Below are 19,403 nucleotides of genomic sequence, written 5' to 3' on the forward strand. Positions count from 1 at the left end.
ATATAACAATTAAGATAAGCAAAAACAAAAGAGATATTAAAAGGATCTTCACACAGAGCATGATTTCTTTACCACCAACTGTTTTTGAATTAGTCTATACATTCAAAAAGGAGAAATGAACCTGGCTTGAATATGACAAACATAAAGGCTAATAAATGAAAAATGCAGGAAATATTCACTAAGTTAGGCAGCATCTATGAATAGGGAAACAGAGTTGATGTTCTATTAGATTAGGTGGCTCATATAGAGTAACAAGACGGGCCAAGTGGCCTGTTTCTGCTAGAATTTTGACTGTTCAATGAGAAAAAAACTCCAGAGTTTCAAAATATACTTAAAAAGAAACTAAAATGGACACAGTTGAAAAAATATAGAGAAATTAACTTAAGAGTGTGCAGGTCAGACTGCACGAAAACAGCAACTCATTTTAGAGAGAAAAAAGTAGATGGGCATTGGGAAGAGATGGTCAGTCTGGAGAGGTAAATGAGAGGACGACTCAGAAATAGTGGGAAATGGGAATGGAATTAAAGTGCATACATTTTCTGCTTTAGTTAAATAGTGTATTCAGTATCACCTACCAAATGAAAACACAGCAGATCAATCTGTCACGGGAGTTAGAATTGCTGGCAGTCATGAATTAATGTTACAGATAGAAATATATTAGAAAAAAAGATATGCAGATTTTTATAGTAACACAGCCTCCTTCCTGATTCAAGAATTGTGAAGTAGACACAAAGGTTTGGGCCAGCAGTCTGTTCTCACCTTCACAAATGCGGGTATCCTCGTTCAGGTAGTAACCAGCTGGGCACTCGCATTGGAAACTCCCAAATGTATTGACACAATTTCCACCTTGGCACAGGCCTGGTAATTCCTGACACTCATCAATATCTGTAGAGAAGAATCAACAATCACATCACAATCCACACCGTGCCATTTTTATAGTGGAATTTCAATTAAATGGCTGACCTACCCTCAAGGATAACAGTGATGGGGTTTGGTCTGAAACCTTCTCCTCCTGGACAGAGTGTCTTGTACTCAGCTACAATAGAATGGTTGTTGTAAAAGTTAATGTCCAATGTAAATATATCCATTAACAGCAAGTTTATTACCTGGCAGATGATCCTTCCCTTATTTCTCCCTCATCTCCAATCCTCAGTTTGTAATTTTCATGTCTTTCTCATTTCTAACCTTCCATCTTTCTCTGACTTTCAGCCTTCATGTTCCCTTCCTTGTTAATCTTTAATGTTTCAATTGTACTGCATCCTTGATCCTCGCTCAGCTTTGAAATGGTGATTATAGTTGGCTTTTGAATAACTACAAAATTAAATAGCATGGGTTCAACCATATTACACGAATGCTTTGTATTGTTCTTATCAACACTTCACTCTGTAAAAGAACTGAGGTTCAAGAAGATGATTGCTGCTCATAAGATGAAGCGTCATGCTGGTTCCTGGCTGTTGAAGTACTGCACAGTACACATGCAACCAAACCCCTGGGATATTGAGGCCAGTAATGCTCCACCTTACTGCAATCACTAACTCAGCAAGAGTCAAAGTTACCTGGCCAGGTGTCAGGTTGGTACTGCTCGATTTCAAGCTGTAAAATTTCAGCATTCTGCAATAACTGTGGCTGATTGGAACATGCAGAGATATTCAGTGTGTGTAGCAGGTGGCAGGGATTATATCCCATTGAAATACACACCATTTCTCCTTGAACCATCTAGCAGAAGGATACACTTCCTGCACCTTGATGTCAATTGTCTAATGTCTCTTCAATGGCTCCAGAGCTGGATCCACAATTAAAACCCAGGATGCAGTAGCTGAAATGCACTGGGTGCACTTACTTGAATTGACAGGGGGGCAGAATTCGCAGGGGTTTCCCCATGCTCTTCCTAAGGAGCAGCAACACGAGGCTCGAGTGACGCCAACACCAATCTCTGCACTGCATGAAATGCCGCCATCTCCCCTTGGCAATGTCTCAAGAAAGCAGTTACCAACTCGAGTGTCTGTAATAAAGCAAAGAACAAGCAGTGAGTTTGGAGTGTGGCCATTTCATATACAGAAGAAACCTGAGAACCACTGAGTATCACTCAGAATGCGGAGTTACTGATGTAACAAAAAAACTTGGATTGCCCAATATTTCTTGTAAGACAATATCTACAGTATTTCACACTGGTGTCATTTTGCTTGTGACTGCTCTAAGTAATGAGTGAAGGAACTCTTCAGGTTTTAACCTTCTAACTCTTCACTTCTGATGAAAGGTCATTGACCTGAAATGTAAACTGTTTCCTTCTCCACAGTTATCAACCTTATACAAGAAACTGAACCACCTCTCCCCACACCACCATTTTAATGCAGTGCAGGATTTTTGTTTATTTGAAACATACTCTTATAAAAGAGAGCACTGGGGAATAGAAGGCTCAATCACCACTGCTAGAGATCTTAACCTTTAGCTGACAGTTGTGAGAGAGAAGCATGCTCAAACATAAAGTGCTTCATTGGAAGTATTGTGGCACAGTATATCTGGTTGTTACTGGGACAAAGCTTTGGTATGGGGCATGTGGCAATTATCAGTGGATGTGAGGAGGCCAGAAATGAACAGTAGAGAAGGAAAGATGAGTGAATATTCTGGATATTTATCTATGAGGGGTTGTTTGGTAGTTTCCCCTCAGAAGATTGTGGCAGGATGGAGAATATCCATGATGAGTTGCACAAGGTCTGCAGAAGAGCACTAAATGAGTAGGGTTGACTTTATGGTACAATAAACTGTACGTTGGTGAGGATGAAGCTATGTGTACCATAGAAGGTAGTTCTGTAATTGTGCCTCGTACCTTTCTATTATAGAGAGGGATGATGGGATTTAATCTCCCCTCCCAACCAGCAGGACTCCAGGGAGAAACGGAATACTAATATTTTATGAAAGTTTATAATGTGCACACTGAAATACATTTGATTTTTCACAATCTAGGGATAATTAGGTTGCAGAATATTAATATTCTATTACTAAAGAAAGCCCTGTGATATGAATATGGTGGTTAGTTATCCCTGAGGACCCTCCTGATGACTCAGAGCTGCTGGTTTCATTGGCTTCCTGCCACATTCTATAATTTGTGCCTTTGTTTCAATAGAACCTTTGAATGTTAAATAACCCAAAAGCTGAAGGGACACTTACCCACACAACCAACCCCTGTGGGGTTCAGCTCAAAATCTGTGGGGCAGTTACACAGGTAGCCACCAGGGGTGTTCACGCAAAGGCCATTGATACAGTTCACTGGATCAGCACATTCATTGATATCTGTGAACATAATCCCAGCAACCATCAATCAGCAAATCATCCCAACCCATCAAACAATCAATTAACTATTGATTATTTATCCATCACCGACTAGGTTCTAAAACACAACCACTCCCTTCTAACTCATGGTCCCTTGTATAATTACTTATTACTTAATCTATGCATCACAGTACTGATCTGACTAAACAATTTGTTCTTTATTATTCACTGTTTCTTGACATTTTCTTTCCAAAGTTCAGAGGACACACATTCGGGTAACTCCATGGAAAACATGCGAGTACACATACTTTCACAAGGAAGCTCATAGGACAGAACAGCTCATCGGTTATTGGTTTAAAGTCTGTAGATAGATCCTACATGTTGCTAATACAACATCTACTGAAAGAGATTAGTACCTTGTTCTATAAATCAAAATTTTGCCATACTACTGTTTTAACCTTACCTGTTTGAACTGCTCACTGATCAGTTAAAGGCCATTGTGTTAACAAAGTTGAATTCCACATTGCTCCATGACAACTCACCTGTGCAATTGCCACCACTTCTATCCAGCTCGTAACCATCATCACAAACACAGCGGAACATTCCAGGTAGGTTCTGGCAAGTGCCGAAAACACAAATGTTCTGGAAGGTGCATTCATCAATATCTGAACAAAACACATGGTGATATTAGTGGAACCGTGAAAGACAAAAATCTGACAGATCAGCTGTAGTTTCTGTGCTGTTGCATCAAAGATTACACAGAACCTTGTGTGCATGTTCAATATTTATCAGCATACCTGATAAGCAAATCATCGCCAAAACCTGAATTCTTGGATATATTACAGGTAGGAACTAATGATCTGATTTTAGGTACACACAGGTACAAGATTAATACCTCCAGCGATTCTATGGATCTTTAAGTAGATTGTTTTAATCTGACAAGTGCTTATCCATCTGGTGGAACTCTATAATTAGAGAATGCACAAAAGGAAGCCCAAATTCAGCCTTGGGATAGGGGAGGGAGTGAAAGATCCTGGTTATTGGCAGGATGTGTGAATGTGTATCTAGGCACCTGTGCCTGCTAAACGGCAGCTATGTTTTAAGCAGTGGGACTGAACATTCAGTGGAATGTGACTGCCTTGGGACCTTGTAGTGAAGCCTTTCTTGCAGCCTTACCTTGGCAAGCCTTGCTGTCTTCCGTTGGCGTGAATCCCATTTCGCATTCACAGCGGTATCCCCCAGGAGCATTCAGACACTGGCCGTTCTCACACAGATTCACATTTTCTGCACACTCATCAACATCTGCACAGAAACATAGGTCAACTAGTTAGCAGTACTCTATAGCTTTTACTGGTGCAAAACATAGTCTTAGAGATTTGCGTAGACAACTCTCCTGGATATCAGGATTCCTTGTAGATACAGGCCACATTGTGCATAGAAAAATAAAAACAGAAAATGCTTGAAAAAACACAGCAGGTCAGGCATCATCTGTGGAAAGAGAACTGCCAATATTTTGGGTCTGCAACCCTTTGTCGGAACTGGGAAAGAGAGGAACTTTATTTCAAATTTCCAGCATCTAATGTTCTTTTGATTTTTGTGCATAGAGAAACCCTTGTGTACATGGGATAATATCCTGAAGGAAGTCCCACCTCCCCTACTCTCTGTTATTAACTTGATATACTAATTTGTTTGTTAATTATAAATACTTAGCTAGAGGTAATAATAAATATTCCCTTTTGTGGCTTGGAAGAAACACCGACCAGTTAACATGAACTTGATTGAGGCATCAGGAATATCTCAGCATCTTTGAAGTAATTAATTTTATTGACAATTCCATTCCACATATGTAACCATTGTAAGATTCAAACTGTAAGCAACTGCATAAGCAAAGATATTGCATTGACTGCTCCCACACCACCAGCCTACAGAGTCTGCGAAAAAGAACGTTTACCTGAAAAATACCAGAACCTGACAGGACCTGCCATGCTGTCAAACTGTCACATAGTTGGAGCCAAAACTCATCCCATCCAATGGATTTTATGCCACACAGATGTGGAGGATTCCCTGTCACTGCAACCCCTGAAACGTAAGTGGGTGGTTCCTCTTATATTGCAACCCTTGCATATAAATGAGGAAGGTTTCACATGACTGGAAGCTTTTCTGCTTGAATTCTTTCTCCAAAAAAAAGTGATCTTACAACCTGTCTTTTTTTAATTGGCATATGTCTCATTTCATCATTTTAACAAGTAGTCACCTGACTATCATGGGGAAGAGGAAATCTCCACCGATTGTTTCCCAGATTCTGTTGTTCTAGCTTTCTGATGCCTAATGTTTACAACCTATTCAAATAGAAAGAGTTCATCCATTTAGTTTTTTTTTGGAGGTTCCAGTGGTGGGAAATCTTTCCCAGTTATACACAAGGGTTGCAAATTAAGAGGATCTACACACTTATATATCAAGGGCTGCAGTGACAGGGAATCCTTCATGTCTATGTGGCATAAAATCTGTGCATCAGGGGAAACAACTATTTATATTCCATGGGGTCCAGGTGTTGATAGATCCTCCCCAATTATATGGCATGTGTTGGGGAAGCACCTATTTACATTTGACAATCTTGTCCATTCATGTCGCAGGGATCTCAGTACTGGGGATTCTCCCCATTTCAAGTGTTGGAAGATCCCACTACCCCCATCCCCATTTATATGTAGATAGTCCCAGGTATGAGGGAACCTCACCATTTCTTTATAGTGTATTCCAGTGTCGGGAGGTCTTCCCATTTATATATATGGTGAGGCTTCTCGGTGTTGTTGGATCCTTCCTGTACATAACAGAGGTTTCCAGTGCCATAAGATCCAACCATTTATGTTTCAGTGGGTCCCACTGTTGAGAGATTCATCCCATTTATACTGCAGTGTATCTACGTATAAACATGCTCTGTTGTGTTGCTGCTGTAGTGCAGTTTCAGAGGGAACAGAAAACCTACATGTTAAATTGTCTGAAGGATTAACTTATTTCATTTTGAGTGCACTGGATTGCTGATGAATCCTGTACTGAGAGTTGATACAGAAACTTGAGTAAGATGGTTAATTTCTTCCTGTAAATAAAGGTTTCTTCTTTGTATTTTGCTGAAATACAGGTTCCTTCAGGGATGGATGGGTGTGGGAGGCATTAAATGAGAACATCCTCTGTTAGAAATAATGGCATAGCCTAATCAGCAACAACTTAAACTGTATGAGATTTGTGGCTGCAGGCAGCTCTCTCTGAATGTGCTGTGGTATTTACTGTTCATTGCTAAAGTGATTCTTTCTCTCAGACTGATTTTGTTGGATAAGATGCTTTTGATACATCTGCTGTTTACAGTAAGACTCTGCCCTTTGGGTAAACTACCGACCAACTTAGAAGCTGGGATGCAACTGTTGAGAAACATTCAGATACTCCTTTCCAAGACACTGATTACACACCTGTACAGAAAGCCAGCAGTATCTGAGCAGTTCTCATCAATTACAACTCAGCATGGAACATTGACAAAATTCAATCCACCTTTAAGTCAAACTGAAACAATTGAGCTTGCTGGAGATGAGAAAAATCTGGCAGCACATTTCACTAGCAAGACCGGGGGATTAGGAATGTAATACTGGGAGGTGCGGCTCATGAGAATCTCTTGAGGTAGTTCCTGCAGATTCTGGAGACGACAGTGTTTGCTGCTGGGAGATTAGGGGTTACAAGGCTCTCAAGAAAGTATCAGAGACAAATGCAGGAAAAGTAGCTTCAGAGCCACAAAACCATCATAATCCAACAACTGATCACCAGACTCATCAGCCTATCCAGAAGTGCCCATGTTCTCAGAGCATGATGCAGCAGCCCAACATCCCAGGCAGAATGCAGTCAATCACTATCTCCCTCTCTCTCTCTTATCTTCTCATCAAGACCTCATTACCTGAGCAGCTGAAGCCATCCCCACTGAAGCCATCCTTACAGGCACAGCGATATGAGCCAGGTGTGTTCATGCAGTTGGCACTGGGGTTGCACTGGTGCTCCTCGGTCGCGCACTCATCCAGATCTGCAACAGAACAATCAAGGATCACCAGAAGTCAAATCTCAAGTGCATAATAAATCCTTCACTGCATTGGGCTAGTGTCTAATGGTCAGGGTTGGAACCTCCTTGATCTTCAGCACTTGGCTGCAGCACAGTCTTAAAGTAGTGCTTTAGTTTCCATCATGCCTATAGATGTTGAACAATACCCCAACAATAATAAGGTACTGCAACTCAGCAATCTCCAGGTTATATTGTTACTATCTATAGCTGTGGAAATGTATTAATGCCTCAACTAATTCACTTCTCCAGTTCAAAGCCCAATTGTTTCATCCTAATTATTGTCCAGCTGGTTAATTTGGCACAGTTAACTTTCATTGCAGGATGCCAGACTGCACCTGGTGGGACGGGGGGGGCGGTGGGTGGGGGCGGCGCATGGGGTGGAAAGTTTGGGTTGTTAAATGGTGGAAGTCTTGAAGAATAAGTGTCAAAAATTTCATCAGGAGTTGGAGGAGGGGTGGGTGGGTAGGAAAGATGTGACAGTGTTATTTATCACATCATCTTAAGTAAGCAAATTGAGAAGTCTAGATTGCCCAAACGCTTTTCCATAAATACAGTGGTACTATCAATGACGGTCACAAGGACATAATAGTTAACTCAAATGGGAGACTCAAAATATGAATAAGCAGAAGTAACTAACTTTACATTCACAAAAAGTTGTGATCGCAAAGTCTAAAGGCAGGAGTTGTTCTAATTTCATAGCATTTTGCTGTGTTTTTCTGAACATTGGGAAAGCTTCAAAGTGTTCAGAGAACGTTCCCCTGATTTGTTTCCTCTTTCTTATTGAAAATAAAGTGGATTTGCTGAATTCAACAGAATAAAAACAAAACGCCAATCACTAACATACTCACCGATGCACTCAAGACCATCTCCAATCCATCCGTCACGACATTTGCACTTGAAGCTCCCTGGCACGTTCACACATGAGGCATGCATGTCACAGTTGTGAGCTCCAATTTCACACTCGTCAATATCTATGAAAAAGTTAGAAGGAGCATGAATTGCTCAAGAGCCTCTGAAATATTACAGCCTGCAAAATTACACAACACAGCAAACTTAGATGAAAATGAGGATTAAGGAACCATACTTTGTGGCATTTAATTTGATCAAATATATAATATTCTAGAATTCACAAGAATGTTGTAAGGAGCTCGGGAACAGATTAGTAGTATTAAAAAATTTCTGAGTGAAATTCTAATTCATTACCTCTTCCGTTTTAGGTGACAACCTTATCCTATCATTCAATAACCTCATTAAGCCATTCATGTTGAGACAAATCCCCAATATGCTGCAAGTTAGTAGAGACAGTGGCCAGCCAATATAGGGCCCTGAAAATTGCCACAGAGGGGTTCATGGATATTTGGAGTTGAGAACAATAGAACTTTATAGTGCAGGGAAAGGTCTCTTGAAGCTCTTAGCCATAGCAATCCTATCTCACTAATGTCACGGCTCCACTTTCTCCCTCTGGTTCTGCGCCTCCCTTGACTTCAATGAAATAATCCAGTGGTCTCAGCCTTCAATAATCCTGGTGCCAAAGCATCATGCTCCAAAAACATCCAACATATGGATATTTTTCTAATTAGTTACTTTATCAATTTAAACTTGATAACCTATTGTTACTGAAATTAGCAACCAGAGGTAGTAGTATTTTGCTAATCACTCCATCAAAAACCTTCTACAACTTTAAAAACTATTGAGTCATAGAGGGTGCTGACAGCCCCTTCAGCCCATCATCAAGCACCCATTTACACTAATCCTATACTAATTCCATCTTTATTCTCCCCACATTCCCCTCAACCCCCCTCAGATTTTATCACTCACCTACTATTTATAGTGGTCAATTAACCTACTTGACCCGCACATTTTTGGGATGTGGGAGCAAACTGGAGCACCCACGGAAACCCACACTGTCACAGGGAGAACGTGCAAATTCCACAAAGAGAGTACCCAAGGTCAGGATTGAACCCGGGTCTCTGGAGTTGGGCAGCAGTAGCTCTATTAGCTGTGCAACTGCATTAATTTTCCTCACAGCTTTGTCTGCTTCGATAGAAGTAGTCCCAATAACTCAAAACTGTTGGTTTCCAGCTGCAGGCTCATTTTCAGGGATGTAAACTTCATATGGCTTAAGTACCACAGATTTCAATACCTTTCTATTTTGGGGAGTGGGGAAAGGGAAGGGAAAGGAACAGAAAGGGAAGGATTGTTCTTGCATTTATAATCATAGGACATCCAAAAGCCAAAGTGTAACTGAAATGTCATCACTGTTGTAACGTAGGAAACATTAGGGTTGGAAAAAGCAAGGCAAGAGACCAGGAACAAGCAGACTCCCTTGGCTGCTGAAACCAGGCCAGCATTCACCACAAACCCAGTTCATTCAGTATACTTGAGAAGGTTATTGAAATCCCAGGGCAATATTTTTGGATGTGGATTTGACTGAATATTCTTCAGAGAGGGATCTCTCCCCTCAGTCCTCAACCCACTCTCTTGTAAGTCTGATCTGCTGGCCCAAAACCACCGCTAAATAAGCTCTGTTAAGAATCTCTCTTAGAGGCCTTGGCATAACTAATACGGGAAATGGAAAACGTCACATAACATATCATCTTCTAAGTTTGGGACTCAGGGATATTGCCAGGGCAGAGGCACGAACCTGGGAACATCCATTGGGAGAATGTGGACTTTAGGAGAAGGGAAGGACTGAGGGTGACAAGAGTGTCCAAGGTTTATGATGCTGTGTAAAAATGAAGTCATGTATGAGATGAGAAGATATATATACACAGTGAGGATGCAGGAAGGTGCAAGAGTATGTAAACCAGGACAACGCCAGCTTAAGCACGAAAATAAATTAGAAATACTTGCAATATTTGTTCAACTTCTGATTTGATTTCAGTGTGGAGATTGATTTTTCACTTTAATGGGACATTATGGGAGAACAAGAACTCTGCTTCTAACCTGTGCATCCTGTAGTTCCTTTCTTCACGAAGTATCCCAGCTGGCAGTGGCAGATGAAAGAGCCTTTCGTGTTCTCACAATCACCATGGAGACAGATGTTCGGATTCAGCTCACATTCATTAACATCTGGAAAGGAAGTTCAAAATGAAAGATTTCTTTTCATGCCAAGTAATGGAATCAGACTCGACGCCAGTTAATTAAAGTCACAGGTGCACAGATTAAATCAGCACCCTGCTGTATTAGACTGAGGGTTCTGCAGCTTAAGTTCAAAGACTGTGCTGCACAATTCCTTTGGTCACAGATGAGAATCAGCACTGGCTTTCAACCTGTTAGGGGATAACAGAACAGCAAAAGTCATTGGATTCCCCCCTTACCACACTCTAATCACAAACAACCTCCAAACCTCCCACCAACCATGGGTCTTTCCTCCTCCAACAATTTTTCCAACTCGCTCACCATTGGGTCCTTACACCCCACACATCTCTGGACCCTTCCTTCCACCCAATCCAACCCTCCCCCACTACCCAAATGCCTCTGGACCTTTCCTCCCATCCAGCCCCAACTCCCCCACTACCCTCTGACCACAGGGTCCATTCCTCTCTCAACAATTCTCCCCAACTCATTCACTACTGGGTCCCTTCCCCTACACCCCACCCACTCACTAACGGATCCTTCCTCCCAGCCAAACCCTTCCTCCTAATGCCCACTCACCACTGGGTCCAGCCGTTCCTCCTGCACCTACTGCCATCACCCTCCCCCTACGAATTTATATGTCCACCTCTCCAAGAGCAGGTAGGAGCCACTAAACACTACGAGTCAAGTCATCGCCATTGCCATTGTGAAAGTACATTATGTGTGAAAACTAATTTTGTTTTACCTGCCTTTTCCACACCCTGAGGGCTGTGACCTATACAGGCTGACTTGCCCAGGATTCCTGTCACCAGGGAACGGAGCCTGAATCACAAAGTCTAACATCTCCATTAAGATCAACAAATGGTTTTTGAAACACAGTCAACCAGTTTGGAGTATTCTCCCCCAATATTGATGTCATTAATTTACATGTGACGTCTCCTTAAAGTACAAATAAAATTGACAGGCTTTAGTTCTTACCCAGACAAGTTCTCATGTCCATGGAGGCCATGAACCCATCATAGCAGAGGCAGCGATATTCTCCAGGGATGTTGGTACATTGTCCACCTTCACAAATATCAGGATTTTCCTCACATTCGTCAATATCTGAGGAAATTGAAGTCAGTATCACGTTTGATTTTACACCAATTTCACCCACTAATTTTCTGCAGATCCCTCTGTTGTTGTGAACCCACCTACCAGTTGGCAAGGGTGAGTGTTGCTAGAAGCAACAGATCACATCTTATCCATAAACGTCTTCACCTCAGAAGGCACACCAGTTATTATTAATGAAAGCAGCCAAGTTCCAACCATAGCTAAGTGTAAGAATTTGATTTTGGCATTTAACCCTTTAAGCTTCTTCTACCATTCAATAAAACTATGGTTAATCTGTAGCCTCTTCACCCCATATCCCTAAATAGCTTTGGTTCCCAACACTAAGAAATTTCAACAAGACCAGTCAAGTCTTCAGAAACAACTGTTATCATCCCTCAACAGTGAGGGCCCAATCCATATTGTTTCAATGAGAATCAAAATCCTTAGTATATCAAACTAGTTACATCAATTCCGTAAGTAAAAGCAACGCTGTACAGGGCTTAGAAATCTCATCATCCCCAACATGTAACATTGGTTGAAATTACCCTGATGGTTTATAGGATATCCTCGGTGCTAAATGTCCCGTGCCGCCTACCTGCACATGTCCTCTTATCAGGCATCAGAGCATAACCCTCACTACAGCTGCACTCGTAGCTTCCTTCTGAGTTTGTGCAGTGTGTGTCACATCCTCCGTTCATAATGGTACATTCATCAATATCTGAAACAGGAAGAAGACAACCAATAGCTGAACCTCTGTATAACACAAATACATCTTTTGGTCTCAAGAGGAATCAGTTCAAAGCAAAATGCAGTTCTACCTCAGCACTGTGAGTAGAATTAGTTATCAAACAAGGCTATGAAAGACCTTAAGAGATTCAATGAAGGACAATCAAATTAATATGAAGATTGAGGGAGTAATATTCTGAGGAAAGAATTAGAAAATTGGGATTGGTTTATTTTGGAAAAGAGAGGATTTTGTTCAGTTTTCTAATGTAAGAAAGTGAGTGAGATTTCATTGAGGCATATGGCTCAAAAATAGGGAATATCATACAAAATTTAGAAGAGCAGCTGGGGAACTTCTTTCTTCAAAGAATAATTAGATCGTGGAATATCTTATCACAGTGATACCTTTAAGAAAATAATTTATTGGAAATAAAGAGACAATCTGAAATGTTTCTAGAGTGATGAATAAGCTAGGCTGATGGATGTAGTGCTTGGTGAAATTGGTGGAAAAGAAGATGGAATTCGAGGAAATGATGAGAAGGTGGGTGGATGGATGCAGTAGAGCAGTACTGCACAGCTGTTAACTCTTCATTCACCAAGTTTAACCTCAGATATATGACTGTTCTCTTGTCCCAAAGGATGACGAAGCATCTGAGTAGGTTAAATGGTACTTGTGGAGAACAACATTTTCAAGGGTAGTCATTAGATTGCACTTTATTTTCTAATGTCCACCCACTCCACAGCTGCAAAATAGTTCAGCCACTGAGTGACTGACTATGTGGAAAGTTTCCTTACCCACACAACCCTGTCTGTCACCGGTGGCCTGATAACCTGAGTCACAGGCACACTGGTAGGTCCCAATCATGTTCACACAGCGCCCGTTCTTGCACAGATTGTCACTCAGTGAGCACTCATCGATATCTGTAACACGGAATAGAGTTGTGAGTGTAAAATATTCGCAGTACGTTCTTCAGAGAAAATAACTATCAGACAACACACTCAGCTCAAAACAGCCAGGATTATTTCTGAAGCCTTTGGGATCAACAGTTGGTTCGGGGAGGAGCAGTTACTCCAAAGGCTATGCCTGCTGACACAGTTGGGTTGTAACCTTGCAGGTTTGGCCTGGAGCTTCCAGGTTGGGATGAGGGGTCTGGTGATGAAACCTCCAACCAGAGTTGCCAGTTCTTGGTTCCTCGTGCTCCGGTGGTGATATTTGTAGGAAGCTGAACCTTCCTTCTATAGGCCTAACTTTTCATAAGTGGCCTCAAGGTTCAAATATGAGTATCTGTTAAAAGCATTTTAAAGTAGATTTGTGAAGCTGCTCACCCACACAGCCGTCACCCTCGGTGGTCAACTCATGACCTGGTGGGCAGATGCATTCATAGCTGCCATCTGTGTTCACGCATGTTCCGCCCCGACACAGCAAGGGGTCCCTCTCACACTCATCGATGTCTGTACCGGGAAATGAAAGACTGGTATCAGCTTGGCAAATAGAAACTTTACCTCAATTCAGCCTTACAGAGGTCATGCAATAACAACATGGCTCTACGCTCCTTAACTAAGAGCTGAAGTACACACATAGCACCACCTCAGATCTAATTGCTCCTCATTCTGTAAATACATGTACAGAGACCTGCAAGTTTCATAAACCTAAATAACATGCAAAATAGTGTTTAAAAATGTGACAAAATATTCAAGCTTGAGAACAGCCCCCAATGCTGAGAGTGTTTAGGAATGATTATAATGAGGAGGGTCTGTACAGTAGTGTGAGGAGGAGAGTTTGTACAGAAGTGTGAGGAGGAGAGTTTGTGTGAGGTGATATCAAGTGGACATTCTTGATAAGGGACTACAGAGCAGGAAGGCTTGTGCTGGGAAAGGTGCAAGTAGGGGAATAGGTTGCAGGCATGTGTATAAGTTAGATGATTGCTACAGGAACAAGATGGTGGAGGCAAGCACTCTCAAAATTTAAGAAGCATCTGGGCAAGCATTTGAATCACCAAGACATAGTTGGCTACAGATTGTGCTGGTAGATGGAATCAGTCTGGATAACAACATGATGGCCAGCAGAAACATGGAGGGCCAGAGGGCCTGTTTCCATGCTGTTGGACTCTATGACTGCTGTCAGTTCCTTTCCCTTCAGTTTAACAACTTAAAGCATTGTATGGTGTGGACCTTGTGGAAATGCAGCAGTATGTTGTTTCAGTACAGTAAGAGGAACTGAGGCTAATGGTACATTTCTTTCACACTTCTAATTATGGATCCAACAACATAGCTTGGGAAATGTTTTCTGACTCTGTTAGTGTCAACTCAGGTAGCACGGTAGCGTAGTGGTTAGCATGGCGCTATTACAACGCCAGCGATCGGGGTTCGATTCCCATCGCTGTAAGAAGTTTGTATTTCTCCCCATGTCTGTGTGGGTTTTCCTCAGGGTGCTCCAGTTTTCTCCTACATTCTAAAGACGTACAGGTAGGTTAACATGGGTTTAAGAAATGGGCGGCATGGACTCGTTGGGCCAGAAGGGCCTGTTACCGTGCTGTATCAATAAAGTTTTAACTGCGTGGCATTTATTAAGTGTTCTACAGATGCTCCTAACTGTACTGATTGTTTGGCAAGGATCAGCTCCTTCTGGCAGCTTCCCTCCCAAACCCATACACAGTGACATGTGGAAACCATTTATAGAGGCCACCGAGATGGGTGTCTGAGGCCAGTCCAAGAGGGAGAGCTGGGCTTCAGTGTATTTCCAGTTCTGGCACCAGCTGTGGAAATATAAGGCCAGAGTTATGTATATAAAGGAGTCTCAATGGGGCTGGCATTCCCAGTTTAGACCATGCCATGGTGTGGTGCCAAGCCTGTTACAGCATAGCATATGTCCCATGGCCTTCAAGTTATTCCAACCACTGGACCACAGGAATCTCTTTACATATCTCTGGACACCATTGGGAATATCGGGAGGCAGTTAATGTGTTGCGGGAGTTGATGGGATCCAGAAGAAGCAAATTTGGCCAATGGGAGTAATTGCAGACGATCAGAGATCATGGGAGGCGTTGGGAGAAAATTCAGGAGAGCTGCCTCCACATAAAAAGATGAAATCACAACACAATTATGAAACTCTTACTTAAGTGACATGGAAACAAAATTTACAATTCTCAACGACACTGCTAGAGAGACTATTTACAACCCATTGAGGCCAGGGGCATCTGCAGGAATTTTAATTTGGTAGGAATTTTAATTTTAATTTGATTAAAAAGGCACATAAAAGGCACACATAAGCACTTGCAGACATGTCATTAATGAGGTATTCGATTATTGTTATGGGAGGGGTGAGGGCCATATCCCTGCTCCCTACTGGCTCCTGTCTCTGCACAGGCCCAATAGGGTCTTGACTGCTGGAGTATCAAAGGTTCCCGTTAGACCCTAGTTGGTGGACAATGTGAGAACACTGGAAATACAAGTGAGAAAAGGTCACGTAACCTCTCAAACCTGCTCTACCATTCACTGAGATGATGGTTGGTCCTGTCTCTCAAGCCCATTTTACAGCTTGAACCCCATATCATCTGGTTCCTAACTGCTCAAAATTCTCTCAGTCTCAACCTTGAACATATTCAATGTCTGAGCATTGCAGCCTTTTGAAGTAGAGAGTTCCAAAGATTTACAAAGCTCTATGTAAAGAAATTTGTGCTCTTAAAATGGTCAACCATTTGGCCTGAGTCTATACCCCTAATTCTAGACTCCACAACTGAAGGAAACAATCTCTTGGCATCCACTAGGTCAATCCCTCAGTGCTGAACTGCTGTTACAATTTGCTTTCATTTGCTGTGAAATACAGCTGGGTCAGCAGTAACTGGCCAGTAGTTGCCACTTACCCATACAATTCTTCATCATCATAAAACCACTTTCATATCCATCAAAACACTCGCATTCAAAACTGCCTGGTGTGTTCACACAGGTACCGTGCCCACAGAGATCTGGTGAAATACGGCATTCGTTGATATCTGCAGATAAAGGAGAGAAGAGTTAATAAGTGAATTGGTGTGAGGGAGAGGGAACAAGACCAAAGACAGAAGGAAAGAGATAAATTGGAAAGGAAAGGAGTAAAGGGCTGTGAGATTCAAAGCAGTGACAAATAAATGAGAGAGAGGGAGACTTGAAAGAGAGAGAAGAAATAGAAAACAAAGGAAGATGAAATAAAACATAAATAAACACAATGGGGAAAATAAAGAAGGATATTGAGAAATGCATTCATGTGTCTTAAATATGAACTGTAGTTTGCCTCTCCTAATAATATCCCACCTGTACAATTCCTCTCCTCCATGTTTAGGGCAAAGCCACTCTCGCAGCGACACTTAAAGCTGCCAATTGTGTTACGACATGTTCCATATGTGCACAGGCTGGAGAAGACCTTACATTCATTGATATCTGAAAAAAAAGACATTTATTGTAACCAGTGAAATACTTTGGACATCCTGTGAGGGGAGGAGGGGGTGGTGGGGGACTCTCAGTGTCAAACAGTTTATTCCAGAAACATTCCTTGCAGTAAAACATGGCAATCAGTCTGAACACAGGTCACAAGACAGACTAACCTACTTCCATTCATAGTCCTCAGGAGATTAAATGCACTTAAATCGTGTCCATACTCATTGGGAGGAAGATGGAGAAACTGACCATGCGATCATAGCTGGGAAATAGGGAGCGACTAAATTTAAGCAGCATTTACTGTCACAGTAATCCCTGGGAACTGCAGTTTAGATGACTGATCTGACAGAAACTAGTTGGCTGATCCCAAGCTTTCCTCATCTGGAGGCCAATTACCTGTAACCACTCTGAAATGCACTCAGAGGTTCCTGCAGGGATTGCCCTGAAATTGAGCCACACCTGTATTCAGGAATTTTATATAAATGTTCAATCCTGGGATTTTCCTTCCTTTTATCTGATAAAATCCTCTTAAAATCCATGTCCTTTCTATTCCCTTCTTCGCCCACTGGCTTGGGATGTGAATGACACATAGAACCAATGACTGAAAACAATTAGTCATTGAGCTGTTACCTTTGTAGAATGGCCGCCCTGTCAGAACATCACCCCTGTTGGCAAAGCCTGGTCCCCTAGGGCAAATGGCCTCATATTCCGGTGTGCCAGGCTGCGGGCACTCCTCACAGTCTGCTCCCCAGGCATGGCCGATCGAGCAGCAGCAAGCATCAATGCGGAACCGGCCACCCACTGGCTCCGTACACTCGTCCTCCTCCCACTTCAGGTAGCAATGCTCCAGGCGGACATCTAGCAGAGGAAGACAGCACAAGGTTAGCCCCAAGGGACTACATTAGCATTGCTCAGTGAACACACCACCAGCAAACTAAAGTAAACAACCCTTCTTGACTCAATATGGAATTCTACATCTTCAGGTAACTTGATTTTTTTCTGTCCGTATCAGTCATCCATCTGTGATACTGGCTCAGCTTGTTTGTGTTTTTCTCCTCTGGGAATAGAGGCCATGCCCAGCCTGATCTGCAACTCCTACACCCTCACCCCCTAACTGCTCCCATTCACTCCCTGAGCAGATAAGCTATAGACAAGATTATCGCCATGATCGCCCTATCAGAGTTACATGGAGAGACCAAAGCAGTCCAAGAAGGCAGCTCATCACTGCCTTCGCAAGGGCGAATAGGGATGGTGGTGTTGTGGATGGCGTAGAAGATTGCCAAAAGATGCAGCGGGATATAGATCAGTTGCAGATGTGGGTGGAGAAATGGCAGATGGAGTTTAATCTGGGCAAGTGTGAGCTGTTGCACTTTGGGAGATCAAATGTAAAGGGACAGTACACTGTTAATAACAGGACCCTTAATGGTGTTGATGTACAAAGGGATCCAGGGGTCCAAGTCCCTAGCTCCCTGAAAGTGGCTGCACAGGTTGATAGGGTGGGAAAGAAGGTGTATGGCATACTTGCCTTTATTAGCCAAGACACTGAGTTCAAGAGTCAGGAAGTTATGTTGCAGCTTTATAAAACTCTGGTTAGGCTGCATCTGGAGCATTGCATTCAATTCTGGTCACCCCATAGGGAGGACGTGGAGGCTTTGGAGAGGGTGCAGAAGAGGTTTACCGTGATGCTGCCTGGATTAGAGGGCATGAGCTATAAGGAGAGATTGGGCAAACTTGGGTTGCTTTCTCTGGAGCAGCAGAGGCTGAGGGAAAACCTGATAGAAGTTCATAAGATTATGAAAGGCATAGATAGAGTAGACAGCCTGTATTTTTTCCCCAGGGATTGAAATGTCTAATACTAGAGGGCATGCATTTAAGGTGAGAGGGGGTAAATTCAAAGCAGATGTGTGGGGCAAGTTTTTTTTTAATATACAGAGAGTGGTGGGTGCCTGGAATGCACTGCCAGGGGTCATGGTGGAGGCAAATTCGATAGAGGCGTTTAAGAGGCTCTTAGATAGGCACATGAATGTGCAAAGGACGGAGGAATGTGGACATTGTGTAGGCAGAAGGGATTAGTTTAGTTAGGCATTTAATTACTAGTTTAATTAGTTCAGCACAACATCATGGGCTAAAGGGCCTGTTCCTGTGCTGTGCTATGTTTTATGTTTGACAATAAATACTGCCCTTGTCAGCAACCTCCCCACTCTAGCTGCAGCTTAACAAGCTTCTTTTGTCCCCTTTGGATTTCTGATGAAGGGTCCTCGACCTGAAATGTTAACTCTTGTTTCTCTTCCCACAAATGCAGCCTGACCTGCTGAGTATTTCCAGCATTTTCTGTTTTTATTATACCTGAAAAGAAACTATCCTTTCATATTAACAACCCCATATAGTATATTTGGAAAAACAAAGAGGTGAAAGATGCTGAAAAAAGATACATGTCTGGCTGAAAAATGAATTAGTAGCTTACTGGTTTCAAACGCTTCTTTCCCTTCAGGTGGGAGTGCTCCAGCCTGAATATATGGATATTCATCAGAGCCCAAACGTGTCAGAAAGGGCAATTTCTGTCTTGGTTATTAGATTCCGACTGCAAGTTGAAACAATCTCCCCTTTAATTGGCTCCACTGGCAGTTATCAAACAGTTGGAGTTGGTCTGTGTGAAAAGCCTGCTCTCCCCTTTCAGTGAGTGTGCTGTATTCTCAGTGCAGTATGAAGCTCACTCAGTGCAGACATTGAC

General features: G+C 42.3%; 1 protein-coding gene across 1 annotated transcript in view; it reads right to left on the reverse strand.

Annotated features, from left to right (window-relative positions):
• fbn2b (fibrillin 2b) overlaps nucleotides 1-19,403 on the reverse strand; it is a 178,915-nt gene that overhangs the window by 38,172 nt on the left and 121,340 nt on the right. Inside the window, 16 exon segments of the mRNA XM_052037856.1 lie at nucleotides 760-885; nucleotides 968-1,036; nucleotides 1,841-2,002; nucleotides 3,169-3,291; nucleotides 3,813-3,935; nucleotides 4,447-4,572; nucleotides 7,208-7,330; nucleotides 8,215-8,337; nucleotides 10,313-10,438; nucleotides 11,423-11,548; nucleotides 12,132-12,254; nucleotides 13,055-13,180; nucleotides 13,586-13,711; nucleotides 16,123-16,251; nucleotides 16,550-16,675; nucleotides 17,303-17,530. Of these exon segments, the coding sequence (XP_051893816.1) occupies nucleotides 760-885; nucleotides 968-1,036; nucleotides 1,841-2,002; nucleotides 3,169-3,291; nucleotides 3,813-3,935; nucleotides 4,447-4,572; nucleotides 7,208-7,330; nucleotides 8,215-8,337; nucleotides 10,313-10,438; nucleotides 11,423-11,548; nucleotides 12,132-12,254; nucleotides 13,055-13,180; nucleotides 13,586-13,711; nucleotides 16,123-16,251; nucleotides 16,550-16,675; nucleotides 17,303-17,530 (2,085 nt within the window).

This window comes from Pristis pectinata, chromosome 24, assembly GCF_009764475.1.
Source record: "Pristis pectinata isolate sPriPec2 chromosome 24, sPriPec2.1.pri, whole genome shotgun sequence".
NCBI lineage: Eukaryota > Metazoa > Chordata > Chondrichthyes > Rhinopristiformes > Pristidae > Pristis > Pristis pectinata.